Raw genomic sequence first — 21,270 nt, 5'->3', positions numbered from 1 at the left:
TGTGATAAAAATCAATCAAAGCACCTTAATTTTTTTACCTATAAAACTAGATTTTCATTACCTGTAAAACTAGATTTTTAAAAAAGTCTCTACCTGGTCAGTGGCCAACAATTTAAAACATGATGAAGGGTCAAAAGAAAAACTTTAAATATCAGGTAGTAAAATTAAGAAAGCCATTTTTTTTAGGATAAATTTTTCTGAATAAATTTTAAGGGGTAAATTATAATAATTTTTTAAGGTGGTTTCCTATATAGAGATCTATAGAAAAAGAGGAGGTAAAGGAAATAAAATGACAAGCTATATGCTATGAACAACTGTAGAAACCTGAATCAGCAATATGTAAGAACCAGTTAAGATGTTCTGGGTAAGAATATGTAGTGACATCACTGTCACTTATAGCAAAAATATTGGCTGAACCCAGCCCTGATTCATTAAATAAAAACAATGGCCAAAGGAAATAAAAATTAAATCAGCCAAATAAGAACTATGATTACTTTGCTTCTAACATACATGAAGAATTTGTGTATTTTATATTGTTTATGTTCCAATATTGTGAGATACAAAAATGATAAACATTTTAAACACAAAAGAGATCATAGCTTTTTTAGTTTTCATGCCTTTGGTCTAAATAAGCTCTAATTGATCAAAGATCACTTGGTCAAACATTTAGAACAATGATCATACAGATTCCACTCCAACAAAGACAGGGAACTCTTATCTCCTAAAGTCGCTCATTTCAATTTCACAAACATTTATTTAGAGAATGTTATGTCTGTTTCACCAAACCTCCTGTGAAATATGAATATAGGACAAATTATTATCTTCAAGTTTATTAGCATAAGATTTAAACAGTTCAAAATAAAAGATCTGTAAAACTGTACAGGTTTCCTTACCAAAGAGACTTGAACAGAATTAACTACTATAGGAATTTAATGGGCAAATTTAGAGGATAATATGGCTGGTGAAGATAGGAGTGAAGGATGAGTAGAGTGTAAGCAGACAAGAGAAGAGAGATGGTAGAGAGAAGGGCAATGAGAAAAAAGTTTTAAAAAATGAGAAAAGGGCAATGAGGAAAAAAAAGAGTAAATTGGAGGTAAAAAAATACATATAATTCTGCTAGCACTCAGCTAGAACACTTAATTCGCTTAATGTTTATTATTTTCATTAAAACTTTTCTCAATTTTCCCCCTATCCCTTACCTTTTCCCTCACCCCTTGAAGGTTGTGAAATTCTGAGCAATGCTAAGGTAGAATTAGTCCACAGTCATATGTGGTCAGAAAATTGTTTTCCCCCAAGTTTTTCATGGAGATGGCTGTGTTAACAGAGAAAGTATGAGAGAACTTGAGATATTTGTATTATTTTCTCTTCTAACTGGTTTCCAGTCCCAGCTTTGTCAATTATTAATTGTGGAATCCTTAACTTCTTTAGACTTTAATTTCCTTAGCTACAAAATAATGGCCTTGGAGTAAATACTCAGATCTCAGATCTACAGCTACTTTGACTATGAAATGTAACTTTCCAAAAGGAACTGCAGTACTCATTCCTAATCTTTCGCTTGATATGCAGAAGAACAATAGCTTCTCAGAAGACCCAGGAAGTTTCCTTTCCAAACCTAGCCTTTGAAGTCTATTTTTGTCCAAAGCTTCATTTTAGAGATGAGAAAAGTACCAGAAGAGTGAAGTGACATATCTTGTTGCTGTCCAAGCCATGACTAAAATCCAAGTCTACAAACTTCTAGTCCAGTTTCTTTCTACTACCTTCAAGAACTAAATTTTCTGATTTCTCATATTAACTATTCTATTCAGATTCTGTATAGGAGAAGAATAACCTATACTGGGGAAACAACTAAAAATTTAATGCTCTACTGGCAAGGGGTACAGTTTTGCAAACAGGATTTTTCATATAAGTTCATATTTCTTTAATATACTTTATAGTTTAAGTACTTTAACTATAAAACATGTATATAGGAATGTTAAGGTGGAGTATTGGTGGGGGAGAGGGGGTGTCTCTGCCCATAGAAGAATTCAAGGTACATTAGTAGTAAGGTTGGACAAGAAGTCAGAACAATGTTTACATTCACTATTAGGGGCCAAGAATCTCCATCTCTTCTTTAAGTAATTTTTCCAAAGAGAAGCTACTCATTTGATTTCATGGTAAAGCTAAAAACATAATATATATTCACTAGCTTGTCTAGTCTAGAAAGAAACATTTCAATAATGACTAACAGGGAAAAGGCATTTGGAATTAATATATACTCTAGGTTCTGGGCGTCACTTGATTTTACCTACTTCTAAGTTTACAGCATGGGTGTCTACATCATTTTGTATTTATGTAGGCCCTCAACAGGGCAGCTAGGTAGTACAGTGGATAGAGCACTGGACCTAAAGTCAGAAAGATACTATTCCTGAGTTCAAAACTGGTTTCAAACACTTATTAAGTGAATGACCCTAGGCAACTCATTTAACCCAATTTGCCTCATTTTCCATATCTGGAAAATGAATCAGAGAAGAATATGTCAAACCAATTCAATATCTCTGCCAAAAAATCCCAAATGGGGTCATGACAGTCCAACAGGACTGAAAAATGACTAAAACACAGAAGTCGCCCTAAATTTACTTCTTACATGAAGTTTCCATATTCCAAATATTTCTGAAGTTCTTTTGTAAACTTCTGTTTCAAACTCAGAATTTTCTCATGCACCAATGTCATATCAAAATAGCAACTGTTATTGATAGTTTGAAAACCCTTTAAAGGCTTTGAAAAGTATTTTACATCCATTATCTTGTTTTTATCCTAGACAACCCTAAGAAGTATTAAAACCCCAGTTTTGCAGATGAAGAAACTGATGCTCAAATGTACTTAAAGTGTCTATATTCACTGAGCCTAGGTATCTGAATCAGGATTCAAATTCAGAGCTTCAATGGAAAAACTCAGATTTGTTTTACTATTCAGTAATGGAAGGCTATATTACAAAAAGTCTATGAAAGCCATAATGATGTTGATAAAGTTGAGCCCTAACAATGAGCACTAGTCTTGACTTCTAGGTCCTAGCAACAAAGAACATGAAAAGTTTGTCTTAATTTTTTTTTCTTTTTTATCTCCCTGGCTATATACCTTTTAGTATTGATTGGCTCAGGTTCCCACAGTTCTAGAGTCGGCAGTTCATTCAGGCCAAATTCGTCATTTACAAACCAAACTCCATCATGCTAAAGTGGCCTTTCCAACTTCACACAGTAAGCTTAAGAAATGGGATTTGAATGTAGATTTTCCAAGTCCACACTAAGGTCCCTATTAGCTACTTTCATTTGCCAAATGATTCAAGCTGATAACTTCAATTTTTCACTACTTCTTCCACACGTCCTATCCCCTCTAACGTATTAAGCACCCTGAGGACAGGGCCTACCATTTTCTTTTTTTAGGTCTCAGCACCTACACTAGTCTTGGAAATGGTTAAATATATAATAAATGTTCTTGCACTGGATTTGTTGAATATTTTTACTTTCAAAACTCATAGATTATCTCTTAAAAAAAAAAACTCAAAATGTTCCCAAAAGCAAGTTAGGATCTCTAGGCAGAAGAATAAGGGAAGGTAAGAAACAAAACCTTACACAAATTATTTGTAACATGTGCAAAGTGCTTTAAGATTTGCTAAAAACTTCTCACATCTATCTTGAAAAATTATTCCTACTTTACAGATGACTAAACCAACAGATTTATGTGACCATGGGAAAATCACTTAGTCTCAAGATAGCAAATCCATCCATTATAGACCTTTAATATTTTAATCCCTGTATTACTTAAACTATACATTTTTCTAAAGTAAATTCTCTCCAATCAAGTTAAAATCTTTAGGGGACTTTGTACCAACTAGAATTTTCTAACGCCCCCCCCCCAAAAAAAAAAAACAAAAAAAAAAAAACTTCAGGCAGCCTAAATGTGTTAAGAATAGAACACTTAAAAATAAATATTTTCTTGGAAAAAAAAAAATTGGAACTTTCAAATATTTAAAGGTAGTCCAAACAAACTTCAGTATCCATGCTTCAAGGAGTAAAACTGATTGATAATTAGCATATCAATTGTTCATAAAGGAGAACTTCCAAAGAACCTCTGAAGACAGCAAGTTCTAACTAAGCATTTATTTAGCCAACTTATTTGCATTGCAAATTTTTTTCCAAGGACTTAAAGATGCAATCTTTAAGTCTAATCATCATCAAAATTATCATGGATTCCACATTAGGTGGAACTGAAATTAATAATACTTTTTACAGCAAACTTATTTTAATTGAATTCAAACAAGAATTTTGATTTGTAAAATAATCATGAAAACATGAAATTATGAAAACATTAGACAAATCAAATTATCAGTTACATTACGGTTAGCACTTTTTAGGGGTCAAAGAATTTAAAACCAAAACAATCTTACTAGTCAAATTCGAGTCAAGTAAACTTTAATCGTTCAGCTACAAATGTCTTGTAAACTACTCTAAGGAGGCAGCTAGCTGGACCTTTAGAGTCTGGAAATCCTGAATTCAAATTTTCCCTCTAGCACTTAATTGGGTGATGATCTCAGGCAGGTCACTTGAATCCTCTAAGCCTTAATTTCCTTGTCTGTAAAATGAGGATGATAATAACATCTCACTAAAGTTAAGCATAATTTTAGGAAGAAAATCTCATGCCAAATTTATCTTTGTACCAATTAGGAAAAAATATCAAAGTTCTTTTTTGTAACAATTTCAATTAATTTACCTATTATGTTGCTAAATTATATCTTTAATGTTTTGCTGTACAAAAAAAAAATCTTCATTCCTTGTTTTGTGACAAATCTGTGGGATAAAAATGACTTAGATACAAGTAAATTTCTGAAATTTATAACCAATATTCCAATGTTTAAGTAAACAAAAGTTAATACACTTGAAATAAGCATTTTTCCAATAAGTTAACCTAAGATAGTTATTTTTCCCATCAAAACAAGAAACACTTTGTTTGCTTTATTATTCTGGTTCAATAAACAACTTGGCTTAATGTTAGAAGTGGGAAGAAAACAGCCTGGATGACAAAGTGTTAAATAGTTTTGTTGCATGAGAACTTAGAGCATCATACATTGTTAGATAGTCACATTTTAAAACTTTCCAGGTATTAGGCAACTATTAGTTTTGGAGACATTGTTTCTCCAAAGTCTGGGAGCCTCATTGGAAATGAAACAAGTCAGACTATATTTTGCCGATTCTTTTTCTTTTTCCTTTAAAAATATTCGTACAATAGGATGGTTCTCAGAAAGGGGGGAGGCTACTGGGAAAAATTCTTGTAATGTAAAACCCGAAAATTATCAGTTAACGTATAATGTATAGATATGGATATTGATACATGTACTTATGTGTACAGACATATAACCATACACATTATATATGTGTATACATATACACATGTACGTACTTTATATACACATTTTCTTTTCTTTTTTTTTAAAGAACCTAAACAGATCAAAAGAACCCTACAACTCCTATCCCCACTTTCTTGGTCCAGTACTAGAGCATCCTATCTCCACTTAGATCATTGCTTCAAAGGACAATCAGTTAGAATGATATGGCCTTCTATGTACTACTTCAAGTCACCAAGAAAGAACATTTTTACCTTTCTAATTTCATCCAGCACCGTTTCAAAGGACTTTTTATCCATCTTGACTGCGGTCTTAAGACGTAGTTAGTTTTTCAACAAAGCATTCGTACTCGCGCTACTCCGCTTTGTTAAGTAGCTACAGTGGAGGTATGAGTAAATGACCCAGAAGGTAAAAGAAATTAAAAAACAAACAAGAAAAAAAAAAAAAAAGCCGGCTAAAAAATATAAACTTGAGAGAAGGACGACAAAACAATGCCCTGCAAAGTTTTCTCCGGCTGCAGTTACGTGCAGACACAAAGTGAACACGACGCTGAAGGTCTTATTTATTCCCCAGTGAGTTACAACCAGAGAACGGGACTGCTACGGAAGAGAGGGGTGTTTGGGGCCCGGGAGAAAAAGGAAGGAAAGCCAGGAGGGGGGAGGGCAAAGCGGAGCGGCAGCACCTGCGCCAGGGCTGCAGCCGGGGAGGAGGGAGGCGAGGCGCCCTGCACCTGTCCCCGCCTCCGCCGCCACCGGTCCGTGCGCCCGTCACCGCCAGCCCGCCCCCATGGCCGGCCGCGCACCCACAGCGCTAGCTCGCTCGCTCACGTTCCCTCACGGTGGGCGCTCTCTGTTCTACACACTCCGGGCCGCGGCGGCGGCAGCACAGGGGCTCTCTTTGTTACCAGCACCCGCGGCTTCCGGGAGCGGGCAAGGCTGTAGAGCGCCCGAAGAGCCGGATGGAGGGGGAAACCTTCTGGGACAGGGGGGATCGCGAGTAACGAGGAGCGAAATCGTGCGAGCCTGCCAAGGGATCGGCTACCGAAGCCCCACCTGAGAGTGCCACCACTGGAGGGGGGTTGGGGAAGGAGGGACCTTCAAAGCCGTGCGTCGCTACAGAGAAACTCAACTCTCCGCGCCTCCAACACGCGAGAAACAAAACACAGTCCCCCCCACCCCCCACATCCTTCCCCGTGGGGCCCTAAACAGGGATAGGCAGTCTCCGAGAATGCCAGAATTCACAAAGAATAGGAGCGGGATTTTAATTTTCCCTAGAGTCAACCTACATGAATTCTAGAAGTTGCCTAGAATGTATCGTCCACATTTGCGAGTGATCTGCGTGACTTTCTACTCGAAACTGAGTGAAGAGAAAGAGTGTAGCGAGGGCACGAGTCAGGGCACTCGCAGATAGGACCCAGGGAAGCCCGGGCTTGGAACTGCCAGGAGGGGCGGAGCCAGATAGTCACCTGACCCACCACCTGCCGGGTCTCGTGACTTGCTTGTCAAGAACACAATTGGGATCAACGGTTGAGGGAGTTGGTTGGATTTTCTGTGTTCTTGGTCTCTGTTGGTGCCCATCCAATTTCTCCCAGATTTCGCAGACCCTCTTTCACTGACCTGCAGAAGTCTCTTCGAACACTCGCCACCCAATCGGCCTCCTTTGCGACCTCTCTTCGCTCTAACCCGCGTTCCTGTTCCTGTTCTTGTCCCGACAGAGCTGCTCTCATGGCCCGATTCTGGATCTGCATTGGGGCAACTACCTTTTTCATGGCCTTTTTAGTTTTCCATTTCCGGTTCTGCAGGTCGCCGGTGAGTCCGAGGGAGAGAGAGAGGATTCACACTGGGGCACGTATGTCTGGCACCTAATAGGAATCTTCAAGGATTAGGCTCTCCCGAGCTCCGCAGCATCCTTACCTCCAAATACATCGCTTCAGTGAACAAGGAGTGTCTTTGGCTCCGTTATACACCTGCGGCCAGTAAGGGTCTTTGTGCTCCTGAGCGAAGTAATATAAGCAATTGTATACTCCCCAAGTTGTAGATTAATGTTCTTTTATTCGGGAATGTATGATCTTATTTACGTCGTAAACTTCGCTCGACTTCCCACGATGATTTTTTTAAACGCATAGAACAAAAATACACAGAATTTCAAATAGTTATCAACATGTTAAGAGAAAATTTGGAAGCAATGAGTATAAACTATTTCTACTTAAGCATAATAACTGAGAGGATGAGAAAATATTTCTGGGTGGCACCGTGGATTCATATGTGGCCCCAGAAACGTAACCTGGGCAAGTCACTTAACCCTGTTTGTCTCAGTTCCCTTATTTATAAAGCTCAGCCAGGAAAGGAATGGCAAAGCACTATAGTATCTTTGCCAAGAAACCCAAAAAGGGTCACAAAGTGTTAGACGGCTCTGAAGTGGCAGACACAAAAAGCTGCCAGTATAACTTCTAGTGCTACTGGGGTTTATTACATATATCAATAATTGAAGCATATGGTAAATTTCAGCTACCCTAGTGAAAGTAAAAATAACTTTTTTTTTCCCCAATCCAAATTTACAGAGCCTCTAAATCTATTTAAGGTTCTCTGGTTGTGCAGTCCACAGGTTAAGAACTGCTCCTCAAACCTAATGAAATAATTGGTTTTGTATACTTAATTAATCCTATATGAATGCCTGTGGAGAAAAATGAAACAGTAAGATTTTATTTGGGGTGTGAATTTACAGGTTATTAATTTTGTTAGGTTTGGGAGTAGTGTTCTCTTTAAATTTTCTGTAGATTTACAAAATGTGAGGTGATTTTTAACATGACTTGTTTTATTTTTGAATGGAATTAATTCTCTTCCTCTTGTTCTTGCTTAAGGGCTTAGGAACCTTTGCTTTCTTTGTTTCCTGGAGAACAGAAAAACCTCTTTACCTTTTGGATGTAGGCTGGCCTAAACATCCAGAGTACTTCACTGGCACAACATTTTGTGTTGCAGTAGACTCCCTTAAAGGATTAGTATATGTAGCACAAGTAAGTATATGTAGCACAACGATTTTCCCCCATAGGGAATATGATGGTTCCTCTTTTTTTTTTTTTTTTTTTTGGTACTGTCAGCAGTTTTTTGGAGATTTTTTTTTTTTTAATTGTTGTTTTTCTCAGTCTATAAATATTTAAGTGCTTACGATGTTCCATGCACTTACTTAAGGGCTAGGCATATAAAAAGAGGCTAAAAAGAAATCTTGCCCTTGAGCACTCATTTAAATGGGAGAGACTATAAGCAAACGGTATGCATAAATAAATTGCTTACAGAATAAATAGAAAATAACTAATGGGGAAGATACTAGAATTAAGGTGGGTTGGGAAAGTTCTTATAGTAAATGGGATTTTAGTTGGGACATGAGGGAAGCCAGGAAGTGGAAATAAGGGAGAGTATTCTAGGCATGGGAGACAGCTAGAGAACAGACGTGAGAGCATGTTTTTGCAACAGTGTTCTACATATAGTAGATACCATACACATCTGGTTGATTGGAATAATAAGACCAGCATCCCTGGATCAAAGAAGATGTGGTAGAGAGTAAGATTTGATGAAGCTGGAAAGGATTGTCTGGGGGGATTAAAATATTAAGTAATATTCTTTTGGTTATATAGCTAGTATGTATCAGTGGCAGGACAGGAATACAAGGCTTTCTGCCTTTTAAGACTTAACCTGTCCCTCTATCTACAATATCTTATCTTCTCTTCAGAGTTCTTAACCATGATATGTTTGTAATGTTTCTTAAAGATCCTATTGGAGTTTAAATGTTATATTGATATAATTACCTAGTATCAAGCTATTCTGAAAGTGCCAATGATTTTATTTTGAGTGTGAGTTTACAGGTTATTAATTTTGTTAGGTTTGGGGGTAGTGTTCTCTTTAAATTTTCTGTAGATTTACAGTTAACCTAATATATTTTATTCCACCACAATTACATCTGGTTTTGTCTAAGCAGCTATTTTTGTATATCTTTAGAGAGGGGATAACATACCAAAGGTATTAGTGTTCACAGAGGATGGATATTTCCTACGAGCTTGGAATGATACTGTTGACACACCTCATGGTATCTTTGCAACCAGTACCCTATATGAACAATCAGTCTGGATCACGGATATAGGAAGTGGTATGTGTAGTAACATCTAATAAACTATTATGGAAGAACTTAATATCTTCTCCCATAACTTTTTCTGTTTTGCTTCATTTTTTGAAAGCTGATATCCTCAAATGGCCAATTTCTCAATTCTAAGAAACTCAGAAGTTTCTTTCCCTCTTAAAAATGCAGTCCAAGTACAGGCAGTGGCAACTTCTGTAAGCTCATTGTTGATTCTAACCATACTGAAGCCAGCGTGATTACCCAGCACTGAGAATTATTGAACTAGGCTGGATCAGTGATTAGCTTTGATGATTTGAGTAGCCCAAATATACTGGACCTAGCTCCATTTTGATCAGCACCATGGGAATTATTTATGGTAGAAGGTTTTGATTTTCATTTTGTAGGGTATTTGAATTTTGAACTTGTTCCCATTATTTACCACCAAGAAGAGCTAGTGAATCAGTTGTGAATATACCATAACATCTCCAAATTGATAAATTGCTAGTCTAATTCCCAAACTTGCTAGTAATATGATGAAAGATTCTCCAAAACAACTCGAGAGGAAAATATATTCTTTGTATTCCCTGTTTGCGTCAGCATTTTTTTTTTTAAGCTTACCACATCATTCTTTTGCTAGACTGTCATTGTTTCAAAAGAAAATTCTGATTACTAAATGTGTGCATGGATTTTTTAAATCACAATTTTTCTGTGTTGTGAAAAACATGTATAGATAGATACAGACATATCTGTCTGTCTATCTGTTTATAGGTGTACATATATACACATACACTACAAAAATGCAAAATCTCTCTGTTAAGAACAGAAAACACAAATGGAATATGGCTTTCTTTCTTCCACAATTGACCCTAAGTAGCTATTTCTTCATTTCAGTTTGTACTAATGTAATGCCAGAGAAATTGAGTCAAGACAAAGATTAGTTTTTAATCTTTTAATTGTGGAGAGTTTAGGCTAGCTGGTCAAATGGAACTCATGTTCAAAATTCATTCGATCCTGAGGGACTGAAGCAGGGAACTTTTATAACTAATAAGGGTTTCAAACAGAATAACCTGAATATATAACAAAGGTAGAAAATGGGGGAGAGGGGAGAACACTGGATGAGCAGACAAGCCATAATTCCAAGAAAGGATCATAACTTAGTCTTGACAGGATAAAGGTCAAGATAAGGTCAAGAGCAGGAGAAATTGAAGTTAAAGACAATACTTAAAAGGAAGAGGAATTATCCCAACAAGGATTGAGATAATGTACTTAGAGTCTTATGACTCAATGGTATTTCAAGACTTCTTTTCTGACTCAATTCTCCCAGTCCTAATGGCAAGGAAAAGGGGGGAAGACATTATAATAATTTTATTCAGGGTATAACAGTAAGACCATCACTGACAAAATTAAATTTTTATTAACAAGTAGATACTTTTACTCAGAAAAGGAGACATGCTATAATAATTGGTATAAAAATTTCTATAATGTCTGTGATATCATTAGAGATTCTATAAATTTGTTTCTATTAAGTATTAAGTTTGCTATTACAACATCCTAGGACGAGTGTAAAATCTATACTATTTCTAAATTAATTTTAAGGAGGTTTGGCTTGTACTCTTGTTCAAGCTCTCATTGATTAAGGACTTGTACGTTCAGTACAATCATACTGTGATTCTGTTTTATAATATTCCATTAAAACACATATATGCAAACAAAGCAAATTATCTTTCTTCCTCTTTGTCTGTTTTTTTCCCTGACCACAGATGAGTCAAAATTTTTCCTAGTTGCCTTAACCTGAAAGAAAATCAGTCAGAAAATTGGCTACTAATCAACATTATTTTTATCTTTTTAAATGAAATTCTTTCACTTTTTGCATTTCTTTTTAATCAAATGATGCTTCCTCACCTTTTCAAATATCTTGTGGTTCAGCTTCTAGAATTATTCTTACTAACTAATCAAGACTCTAAACAATAGGATTTGGAGCTAGAAAGGATAGACTTTAGAGGCCATTTGGTATATAATTTCCTCATTTTACAGACTAAAAAACTGAAATCACAGTAAGATAAATGACCTACCCAAAGCCACATACCTTTTTAATGCCCAAAGCAGAATTTGGACTTAATTGAGGACCATACATTTTCTATTCTACTGTACTTAATTTTTAGTTATTTTTTAAAAAGACAACCAGAAATTTATTCAGATTACTTCAAATTCATATTATGCAATTTACTTTTGTGACAGTCTTCCATATTGATTTCAGCTTGTTTTTCTAATGATAATTCCCCAAAAGAACTATGTTTTATGCTTTTGCTTGCAAGAAAATCTTATGTGAAAATAACTAAGATAAAAAAAAAAAACCCCAACAACATTAAGACACTGGTAATCTTAGGACATTTATTCTTGCTTTAAAAAGTATTGAATTATAGGCACCAGAATAAAAATAATAGATTTGTATTATAGAAATTAAAGCCTCCAGGGGCTTAATAAAACTTGATTATTATAATAGAGAAGTTGAAGTTATAGACTAATAGTCTTTTCAAAGTTATACTTCAGTACTTAAATCCCTTAATTATAGATACTTGTGTGGTATCAGAATAGGTCAAAAAGATTACATTTATTTGGATTTAGAAACATTATTTACAGAAAAATCCTCTTCTAAAATAATCAATATTCAAGTCGGTCTAGAAGGCTCAATATAAATATATATATATATATATATTTAAAATAGATCTAAACCAAAAACAAATGAGATTTTAATGTAATAATGATTTATAGTACATAATAGAATATAGTACCTCATAATCTATCTTTTCTCAGTCTTTTCTGATTTTTCTATTTTTTTAATTTAAAGCACAATCTATTTGAACATTTGTCTTAAGAGCTTTATTTGTGAAAATTTATTTTAAATTCAGGATCCTATGGACATACAGTGAAAAAATACAGCTCCTTTGGTGACCTCATTCAAGTTTTGGGTACCCCAGGCAAAAAAGGAACTGGTATAAACCCAATTCAGTTCGATAACCCAGCAGAAATATATGTGGAAGATAATGGAGAAATGTACCTTGTGGATGGAGATGGAGGACTTAATAACAGACTGCTTAAATTGAGCCAAGGTATATAAGCTTATTTTAATGCTAGAGTCATCTTCAAGAATGGTCTTAAAATTAGTACCATATAAATACAGGAAACCATGGTATGAACCAAAGGGTGACCAATTAGTTTATGGGAAGATGGATCACAGATTACACTAACTTTGACTTCTCTCTAACACTCCTTTGCTACCCTTTATCCCCCAGATGTACTAGTCTGCAATGATTATATAACTTTCCAAACTCTAACATATCACATAACCCATTTGGGACCACTATACCAACAATTGCACAAGTAGAATTGACTTCCCTGGGCTTAGCCATGTTCTTCCTCCTTCTCCCCCCATCTCCTTGTGTCCATGACAGTGTCCTCAGAAGGCCGTTGAGTCCTAGATATCTTAACCAATTTCACAGTTAATGATACAATATGTTGTATAGGATAATTAGAGATGGATGGGCTGTGATCCACATTACAGATCTTGTTACATTATTTCCCTCAAAAAATCTACCCCTTTTTGGAACTTTTTTATTTCTATCCATTTATCCAAGTTGCAACTTATGAGTCATTTTCTACTCCATGCTCTCCTTCACTCTTCACAGGCAATCATCTCAACTTCTCAAATACATACCCCTTCTCTCCACTCAAAGTTAAGGTCTTTTTTTGGGCCCTCAACTCCTCTTCCTTATACTATATCCATATCCAGCCCCCAGACTAATATTCTTGAATATGTTTCCATTATAAATTTCAATGGCTCCCTATTGATTTTAGAGATGGATATTTCATCTTTACATCATAAAAATTAAGAATATATAAGTAAAATTTGTAAATAATTATTCATGTATTGGGATACATGATCAAAAAACCTAGATCAATAAAGTATGCTTAAAAAAAAATGTTGAAAGACCACTCTTCTAGAGGCTTTTATTTAATGTGATATGTTTGCTACTATACATGTGTTGTATGAAAAAATGGCTGGCATCTGGTATGATTTTGTTAATGAGTCATTCCTCAGAGCTCAGAAGAATAGATCAAATAAAATAAAGAGTCAGAGTGAGTTCAGGAGCTCAAAAGTAATTGGATGACTATAAGAAAAAAAGATTTAAGGATAAAGAGGCCTAAAGTTGTGTTTATTATCATTGGAATAAACAATTACAATCCAGAAGAGAAGGTATGGCTAATACCTAAACAATTAGAGAACTATTTTAAGTGCTAAACTGTGGTACTGGCTTAAATAACACAGGGCATTCCAAAATCTTAATGCTTACACTTAGTGCTCTAAGACTTTGGAATTATTCTATATATGAGATTAATGGAGGAAAAGATTAAATTCAATGGAGGTAGACTCAGTGAGGGAGCCTTCTTAAAGAAAGTGCGACTGGAACTGATTCTTGAAAAAATGAGAAGGCTTTGGATAGGTGGTTGGTAAAAGGGAGAACATTTGGACTATAGGAGAGGAGAGGACACTGAACAAAGGTCCTGAAGTAGTAAAGGGTAAAGCATATGCTCTTTATTATTGGTGTCTTGTAGAATTAATGAAATTTTTTTATGGAAAAAAAATTTGACATGAGAGAAGTGTTTTAGGAAGATAGAGCCAGGTAAGGGAGGAAGGGAGATTTCATTCAGATACCAACAAGAAGACTGTGGTAATAATCAGGCCATGAAGTCATAAAAGCATGAACTAGCTTGGAGTGGGAATAGCAAATGAATATTAAGAAATATTTATTATATAGGGAATGGCAAAAATGAAACACTCTCTGCCCTCAAGAAATTCGAGTTCTGTTATGGATGGGAAAATGAGAAGCAGAAACAGAATGTGCAGGAACGTGTATGTAAATATGTGCTATGTACAAGCTAATTGGGGGGATACTAAAGGACTTAGCAACTGCATCATGTAAGAGATGCCCTAGGAGTTCTGCTTTGAAGGGAATTAGGGATTCTAAGACATAGAGGTGGAAAGAGAGTTCATGCCAGGTAAGGAAGTTGGTGGTCCTCACAAAGGCAGAGTATTGTATGGAAACTCGCCAGTTTTTTGAAGGTGAAGAATGTGCAAATCAACCTGGAAAGGTGGATTAGAGAGTCAGAAAAAAAGACTTGAGTTGCTATGCCCAGGAATTTATATTTTATCTTGAATACAGTGGAGAGCCCTGGAACATTTTGAATGAGGGAGGAACATCCTCCTCCTTTTGACAAGACTGTCACTTTGCCATTGGGTTGTATGATTGGTTTGAGAGGAGATAGGATAGAGGCCAACAGCAGTTAAGCTATGGCCATTCAAATGTAAGGGGATAAGAATCTGAAATAGCGTTAAGTGGAGAAAAGAAGGGTGCAGGAGATGTTGTAAGGCAGGGAATTGATAAAAATTGTCAGCTGATTAGATGTTGAGATGAGAGAAAGTAAATATGATTCATTTTAAAGTTGCCTGAGTGACTGGTAGAAATTAGAAATGGGGCTTGTTTGAGAGGATAGTTTTTGAGTTAGTTCCCCACAAGATATCCAGTTAGAAATGTCCAGCAATGAGTTGGTAATATAGGATTGAAACATAGGGCAGAAACAAAGAGATCGAGATCTTTAAAAGAGATGATCATTTAATTCCTAAATGAGGTTAAACACAAATTGAATATGAGAGCTCAAAGAGAAGTGAATATTACATATAACTTCGAAGTACGGAAGGCTAGAATGATGATATTGATGTATAGACATTAGTTAGGCATTTAAGGTCTTTGGTTATCTGGCTCCCACCTACATTTATAGCCATACTTCATGAACTCTACACTTGAGCCAAACTGACCTAGTATTTGTTCCTCAAATTTACCCACTCCCATCATTATACATCTATGTAAATTATACTTCTTTCTTGGAATGAACTCCTTTCTTATCTCAACTATTCCCTGATCTGTGAAGTTTTCCCTGATTTCTCTCAATAGATTACCTGAATTTTCTAGGAAAAATTCTGTCTTTCCTTCTCCTTTATGCCACCAATATACCCTTCTTGAGGAAGGGAGATTTTTTTGTTTGTGCCTTTTATTCCCTATGCTGGTCATAAGGAAAGACTTCAAAGAGGAAGTATAAGAAGGAAGATGGAAAATTAAATTAGCTTTCTGGTAGGTGTGGGAGAGCAGATGTTTTGGGAAAGGATAATAGTTCTTCCAAATTTGAAGTTTTAACATTTTTTTCTTTTTTTTTTTTACTCTTACCTATGTAACTATGTGTCTTTCATACAAGATATTTGACTCAACTATATAATCTGGGACACCTTTTACATGAGACATTCTGTGACATGATTATTTGAAGTGATATTTTTTTCATTGTTCTGTAATTTTGACTATATAATATGAAGTTTTCTTATATCTAGATTTTGAGATCCAGTGGATTCGTGGGGAGCATGGAACAGGCCCAGCCCAATTCAACATTCCACATAGTGTAACAGTTGATTCAACTGGTCGGGTAAAAACATTTTTTATCTATATCCAAGTACATATTTATTTGAAACATTAATTATATAAGTACTTAAGAGATAGGTAGGAACTTCATTCATTGTTTTAAAAAAATCATTATTACCCCTTATATGTGAAGTCCTTTAAAATGTAGGAAGAAAAAACCTTTCAAAGTTTCATTTGTTTTTGTAGTGGAAAAAAATACTGGTTTTGAAGTCTTGAATACTCCTCTAATACTGGCTATCTCACCATGCACAAATAAATTTCCTTTTGTGATCTTTGGTTTCCTCTAATTCAAAATGTAACTGATTACACTTGTAATCAAGATTGTTTTGAGGATTAAATGAAATGTATGTAAAGCACATGGCAAACTTAAAAGTGTCATTAAAATTTAGGTGCCTATAAGCTGTTACAATTTTTAGAACTTAAAGAAAACATGTTCTTAATTTAGAATCCCACATGATTAAAGGCGATTGAGAGATTTCAACTCCAAGCCACAGTGTTCTTTCTTCAGTACTATGCCATGGCTTTGTAATTCTTTTCTAATCAAGATTGGTGATGATGGTCACCTGTCCAATTCCAGGAAGCTCACTTGATTGGCCAAGCTGAACCTATTGACAGAGGTGTTATCAGAAATTCATTCTGATAGTAGATAGGTAAGCTCCACTGTCTGGATATTCTCATCACCAGAATAGTCCCAGCCCATACATGGCTACTTGTTCTCTGAAAAATTCCTTTTTATTTTCTTCTATAAATCCCCATGGAGGCTACTGGATTATTTAATGGAACACAGGTTTGTGTAGGGGGGTGGGGAGGGGAGGGATTCCTGTTATATTTAATATGTTAGCCTGCTCCCCTACTTCTTAAAGGTTATAAGTCTTAAAATATCCATGGACATTGAATAAATATGGGTTTTCTTTTCATATCTTAAGTCAGATGAAGCAATCACAGTATATTCTCACAGTGCTGTAATTAAAACAACTTTTTTTCTGGGTTCCTGTTACTTGTACTTTATAAAGACCAGACCACACCAACTTATGGATTGTAACAAATTATAATAAAAATGATTGAGTAGACAAGCATATAGAGTTATCTGAAATGAGTTCAGTGCAAGGCTATTTGTCTTTTTTTTTTTTTTAAACCTTTTAATAGAAAATATGCTACTGTTTTCTTTTTTGGGTGAAATGTCAAATGTTTTATGTCATTATATAGTAGATCAGTTGTATAGAAAACCATGTGTTTGAAAAAAATTTGCATTCTAGATCTTTTCTAATAATCATTTAATTAATTCCTAGGTATGGGTTGCTGACAGAGGAAACAAAAGAATTCAAGTATTTGATAAAAATACAGGAGAATGGTTGGGAGCATGGAGTGATTGTTTCAAAGAAGATGGTCCTTATTCTGTCAGGTAATAATTTAAAGAGAAATTATTAAAGCTGTTAGAGTTGTTGCATCCTTTCTCTGGAAGAGCTCGATACACTTAAGAATTTGTTTAATTGTTAAAATTTGTAAGCAAAGTAAAAAAGTACAAAAAATGAAGACTGTGAAAGATGAGATAAAAAAGAATAGTCGTGATTATGGCATGGCATATCAAATCCAAAGCAAAGAGGAGCATCAGGCTCTTGAATGTGCAGCCAGTGAACACTGAGAAGAGATGCCTCAACAGTTTTCCGCAAGGTCACTGGGATCTGTAGGGTGAGGTGTTTGGACCACTAACTGACACCTCCTGCTTTATTCACTGGCAAAGAATTCTTTTTCTCAGACTTTATTATCCATCGAGTATTACAGAATTAACTTTTTATTCTCTTCCTTTAAATAGTAATTTAACTAATGTATATTCACAGAGAGTCTGTTATGTAGTTGGCCTTGAGCTGAGTGCTTGTTAGGGAGATACAGGTACCTAAATAATTTCTCATCTGAAGTTACAGTTTTGTTAAAATGGTTGTCATATTTAGAACATTTTATACATTTATGATATGTTTCTTGTATTTTTTTTTTTTTTTTGTAGGCTTACTCCTGATGAGAAATACCTCATTGTTGCCCAGTTGAATATCAGTAGGCTCATTCTATTGTCTGCACCCCCTGTAGGGATGATTGGAGACTGTATTGTGATAAGCACAGTCCAGCTAGCCAATCAAGTGTCACCTCATCTTGTGGATGTTGATAGGAGAACTGGAGCAATCTACGTGGCAGAACTTGGGGCACAACAAGTTCAGAAATATGTCCCTTTAAAATAAATAACTATCTTCCTTCATTTAGATATTCATAAATTTGCTTTTCTCAGGGAATGGCCATTGCAGATATTTCAGTGAAAAGCTCTTGTGATTTTTTTTTTATTAATGACTAAATATCCATGTCAGACTTTATTGTTCTAGTATGTTCTTTTTAAAAAATTGTTTCAAGAAGCTTTGTTTTTATTAATAATCATTGAATCCAGATAATTTATTGGTACCACCATGTCTTTGCTTTTTTCTTTTTGAATAAAAGGCTATTTTAAGGGATTCCAATGAATTAGGATTAAAAATGGTACATCATTTTGGTGTTGGACCAAATAGCTTTCTCCTAGAAGGTTGTTTTTGGGGTGGGGAGTAATGAGAGATATAAGAATTGAAGGATATTTTTAAATGCCATTTCAAAAACAAGCTGTGAGCTTCAAACTGATATGATCTATACAGTGAATGGGAAATGAAATTGTTAAGCAGAAGACATGAATTTTAGGACATCAAAAGCATGCCATTGAACTAATTTTACTTCTATGGCTATGACGTATCTCAGCCCTTTTAATTTTCTAATGTAGTAGTAGTCCCCATGTACTTTACCACAAAAAAAAATTTTTTTTTTTAAGAAGGTTATGAGCTTTTTGCTTTTTAGTCCAGTTCCCTTAGTGAATGTAGAAGGTATACAAGAATTAATACATGTCTACCTCAGGGAGGGTTAGAAGAATTAATATGCCGATATTTGCCAAAAAATTTGAGGTGTTGAGGTTGGTGGTTTTTTTTTCTTTACATATTTTTATTTCTATACCATTTTTTCATGCAATCTACCAGTTTAATGATAACCAATTTCTAGTACTTGTTTATTCCAACACATTGGTACATTTTTTACCTATTCCTATTTTCCTGTTATCATATACTTTGTACATCATTTGGCAGTATTGATTATCTACCTTGAATAAGTTAGCAAATATTTACTTACTCTCAGGATATTTTCTTCTGCAAGTCATTACCTATTCCAACCAGCCATTCTCTGAGACCTCTATTAGGTTTTTAGAATCCTAGTTCATTTCAATGTTAGCCCAAGTAAAATATGATTAATAAGATCTCTCCACAGAAATAATATAGTATACTTAAAAGGCAAATACAAATGATTTTGTGATTATCCATGCAACTCTAGTAAATCATAAGTTAATAATTGATGGGGAAGCATTTTGTTAGCTTTTCTTATACTTTATTTTAATATCTTCTTTGGAATATAATTTGCACAAAGTCATAGACTCGATGATTTGGAATCTCAATGCTATTATTCAGCACTTAATATAGGAGCGCTCTATAATTGTCTTATAACTTTAATAGACACCACTGACACCACAATTATCTTTGTGCACAGGGGTATTTTTCCTTCCATATCATGATCTGGCATAAATTATAGGAGAGTTGGTTTTATTTCTAATCATCTGAAGGGTATTCTGGATGCGAATGGGGTAGTTAAATTTAATATTGCTTCTTTGATTGCCTAGGAACAATATCATCTACAAATAGGAAGTGATATCTTTTTAATTTCTAGTTACCAGACTAACCTTGTATTTTTGCTTAATGATTTGAAATTTCAGCTTTCCCAATAATCTTGCAAATGCTCTTTATATAAATATATAAAACCTTTGTATGATAATGGGAATGTTGAAATTAGAAGGCCAAGATTGAGTGTGGACTCTGACTAACTGAACCCGTGGTGACATACTAACCATGTGACTAAAGATCCAGACTCACATTCATAGTAGTTGTATGACTATGAGCAATTCACTTATTCTTATTGAGCCTCAATTTCCTCATAAAAGAAAATGGAAATAATGTTTTTTTTTTTTTTTTTAACTACCTACCTCAGAGGGTTGTTATGAATAAAGTGTTTTGTAAACCTTAAAATCCTATATAAGTGTGAATTATCCCTAGATTATCTTTGAAAATTGTCTTGGCCAGAATACTGTTAATAACCCATAAATTGGCTCCATTATTGTAATGTAGACATATGACTTGAGAAAATAAATATGGGTGATTTTTTTGGGTAATATTTTTCTTTAGTACCATTGTCAGATTTAAAACCTTATAAACACAATACCAAGTAGAAAAAATTTTTGATCTAGCGATCTAAATTTAATCCTGACTATCTTTTTAACTAGATTTTGTGATTTTGAGCAAGATACGTCTTTAGAGCTTTTATTCCTCTGTCAAATGAATCATAAGATTGTAGCTATCAAGCTAAAAGGGACCAAATGGTATCTGCCTTCTCATTTTAGAATAATGTTGTTTGGGCCAAATGAGACTATGTAGATATAAAAGCACTTTGAATAGTTTCAAAGCACATATATGTGCACCTATGCAAACAAAATATTGTCGGTATGTGAATAGATAACATTTTAAAGCCATGTCACTGGTATCTAATAATTTATAAGTGAAGTTGTTTTCAGCAAAATAGAGCCCCTCTCTCTGGGTCTCAGAATCCTTATCTGTAAAATGGGGATGATAATAATATCTTTAGTATTTTTCTCAAAGAATTATTGACAATCAAATGAAATAATGCCAGTTAATCTCATTTTGAAATCTGTATACACAGATAAATTTGTTGATTGATTTAGGAGGGATTGGTTTGAAATTTATTGCAAGGAGAAAGATTGTTTAACTTCTCCTTTTGTAATTCTTCTCATATTGTTATTGTACACCAGATTTCTACAGATAACTTGCTAATAAAATTTTTAATTTATCAGCATTTTGTAAGAATATTATTTTACCTTTTATCTTCACAGATTGATTAAGTAGATATAAACATTAGGGCTTCCTGAAACTAAGCAAAACAGATAGGAATTTTAGATAATCAACATTAAAAATAAAGGCACTTTTTTTTTTGCCTACTTGGACATCAGAGATAATAACACAAAAAGACTTGTGTGATTTTATTTTATTTTATTTAAATTTTTTTATGCTATATGTTAATAGTTAACAAGCAAAATGGAGAAAATTACTACCTAATTTTTTTTCAAAAGATAAATGA

At 34.6% G+C, this 21,270-nt stretch overlaps 2 protein-coding genes across 2 annotated transcripts in view; one reads left to right on the top strand and one right to left on the bottom strand.

Moving 5' to 3' along the window:
- Positions 1 to 5,769, bottom strand: part of PROSER1 (proline and serine rich 1) — a 29,707-nt gene extending 23,938 nt beyond the window's left edge. Inside the window, exon 1 of the mRNA XM_051987399.1 lies at positions 5,632 to 5,769. Coding sequence (XP_051843359.1) covers positions 5,632 to 5,676 — 45 coding nt within the window. The 5' untranslated portion in view covers positions 5,677 to 5,769. The remainder of the gene's footprint in view (positions 1 to 5,631) is intronic.
- Positions 5,770 to 6,871: 1,102 nt separating this feature from the next.
- Positions 6,872 to 20,988, top strand: NHLRC3 (NHL repeat containing 3). Its single transcript, XM_051987400.1, has 7 exons — positions 6,872 to 7,185; positions 8,238 to 8,390; positions 9,370 to 9,517; positions 12,397 to 12,597; positions 15,927 to 16,018; positions 17,304 to 17,416; positions 18,017 to 20,988. The coding sequence occupies exons 1-7, from the start codon at positions 7,102 to 7,104 to the stop codon at positions 18,243 to 18,245; spliced, it is 1,020 nt and encodes a 339-aa protein (XP_051843360.1). The 5' UTR covers positions 6,872 to 7,101; the 3' UTR covers positions 18,246 to 20,988.
- The last annotated feature ends 282 nt before the right edge of the window (positions 20,989 to 21,270 follow it).

The sequence above is a fragment of the Antechinus flavipes genome, chromosome 3 (genome assembly GCF_016432865.1).
Source record: "Antechinus flavipes isolate AdamAnt ecotype Samford, QLD, Australia chromosome 3, AdamAnt_v2, whole genome shotgun sequence".
In the NCBI taxonomy this organism is placed as follows: Eukaryota; Metazoa; Chordata; class Mammalia; order Dasyuromorphia; family Dasyuridae; genus Antechinus; species Antechinus flavipes.
The sequence above is the reverse complement of the archived record's forward strand: the minus strand, read 5'-3'. Positions and strand labels throughout refer to the sequence as shown.

Bases quoted from the DNA above. Each gene is read 5' to 3' on its own strand.
- NHLRC3 (XM_051987400.1), top strand. From the start codon at position 7,102: ATGGCCCGATTCTGGATCTGCATTGGGGCAACTACCTTTTTCATGGCC. The intron at 8,391-9,369 runs GTAAGTATATGT...GTATATCTTTAG, and splicing joins GATTAGTATATGTAGCACAA to AGAGGGGATAACATACCAAA. The intron at 17,417-18,016 runs GTAATAATTTAA...TTTTTTTTGTAG, and splicing joins GATGGTCCTTATTCTGTCAG to GCTTACTCCTGATGAGAAAT.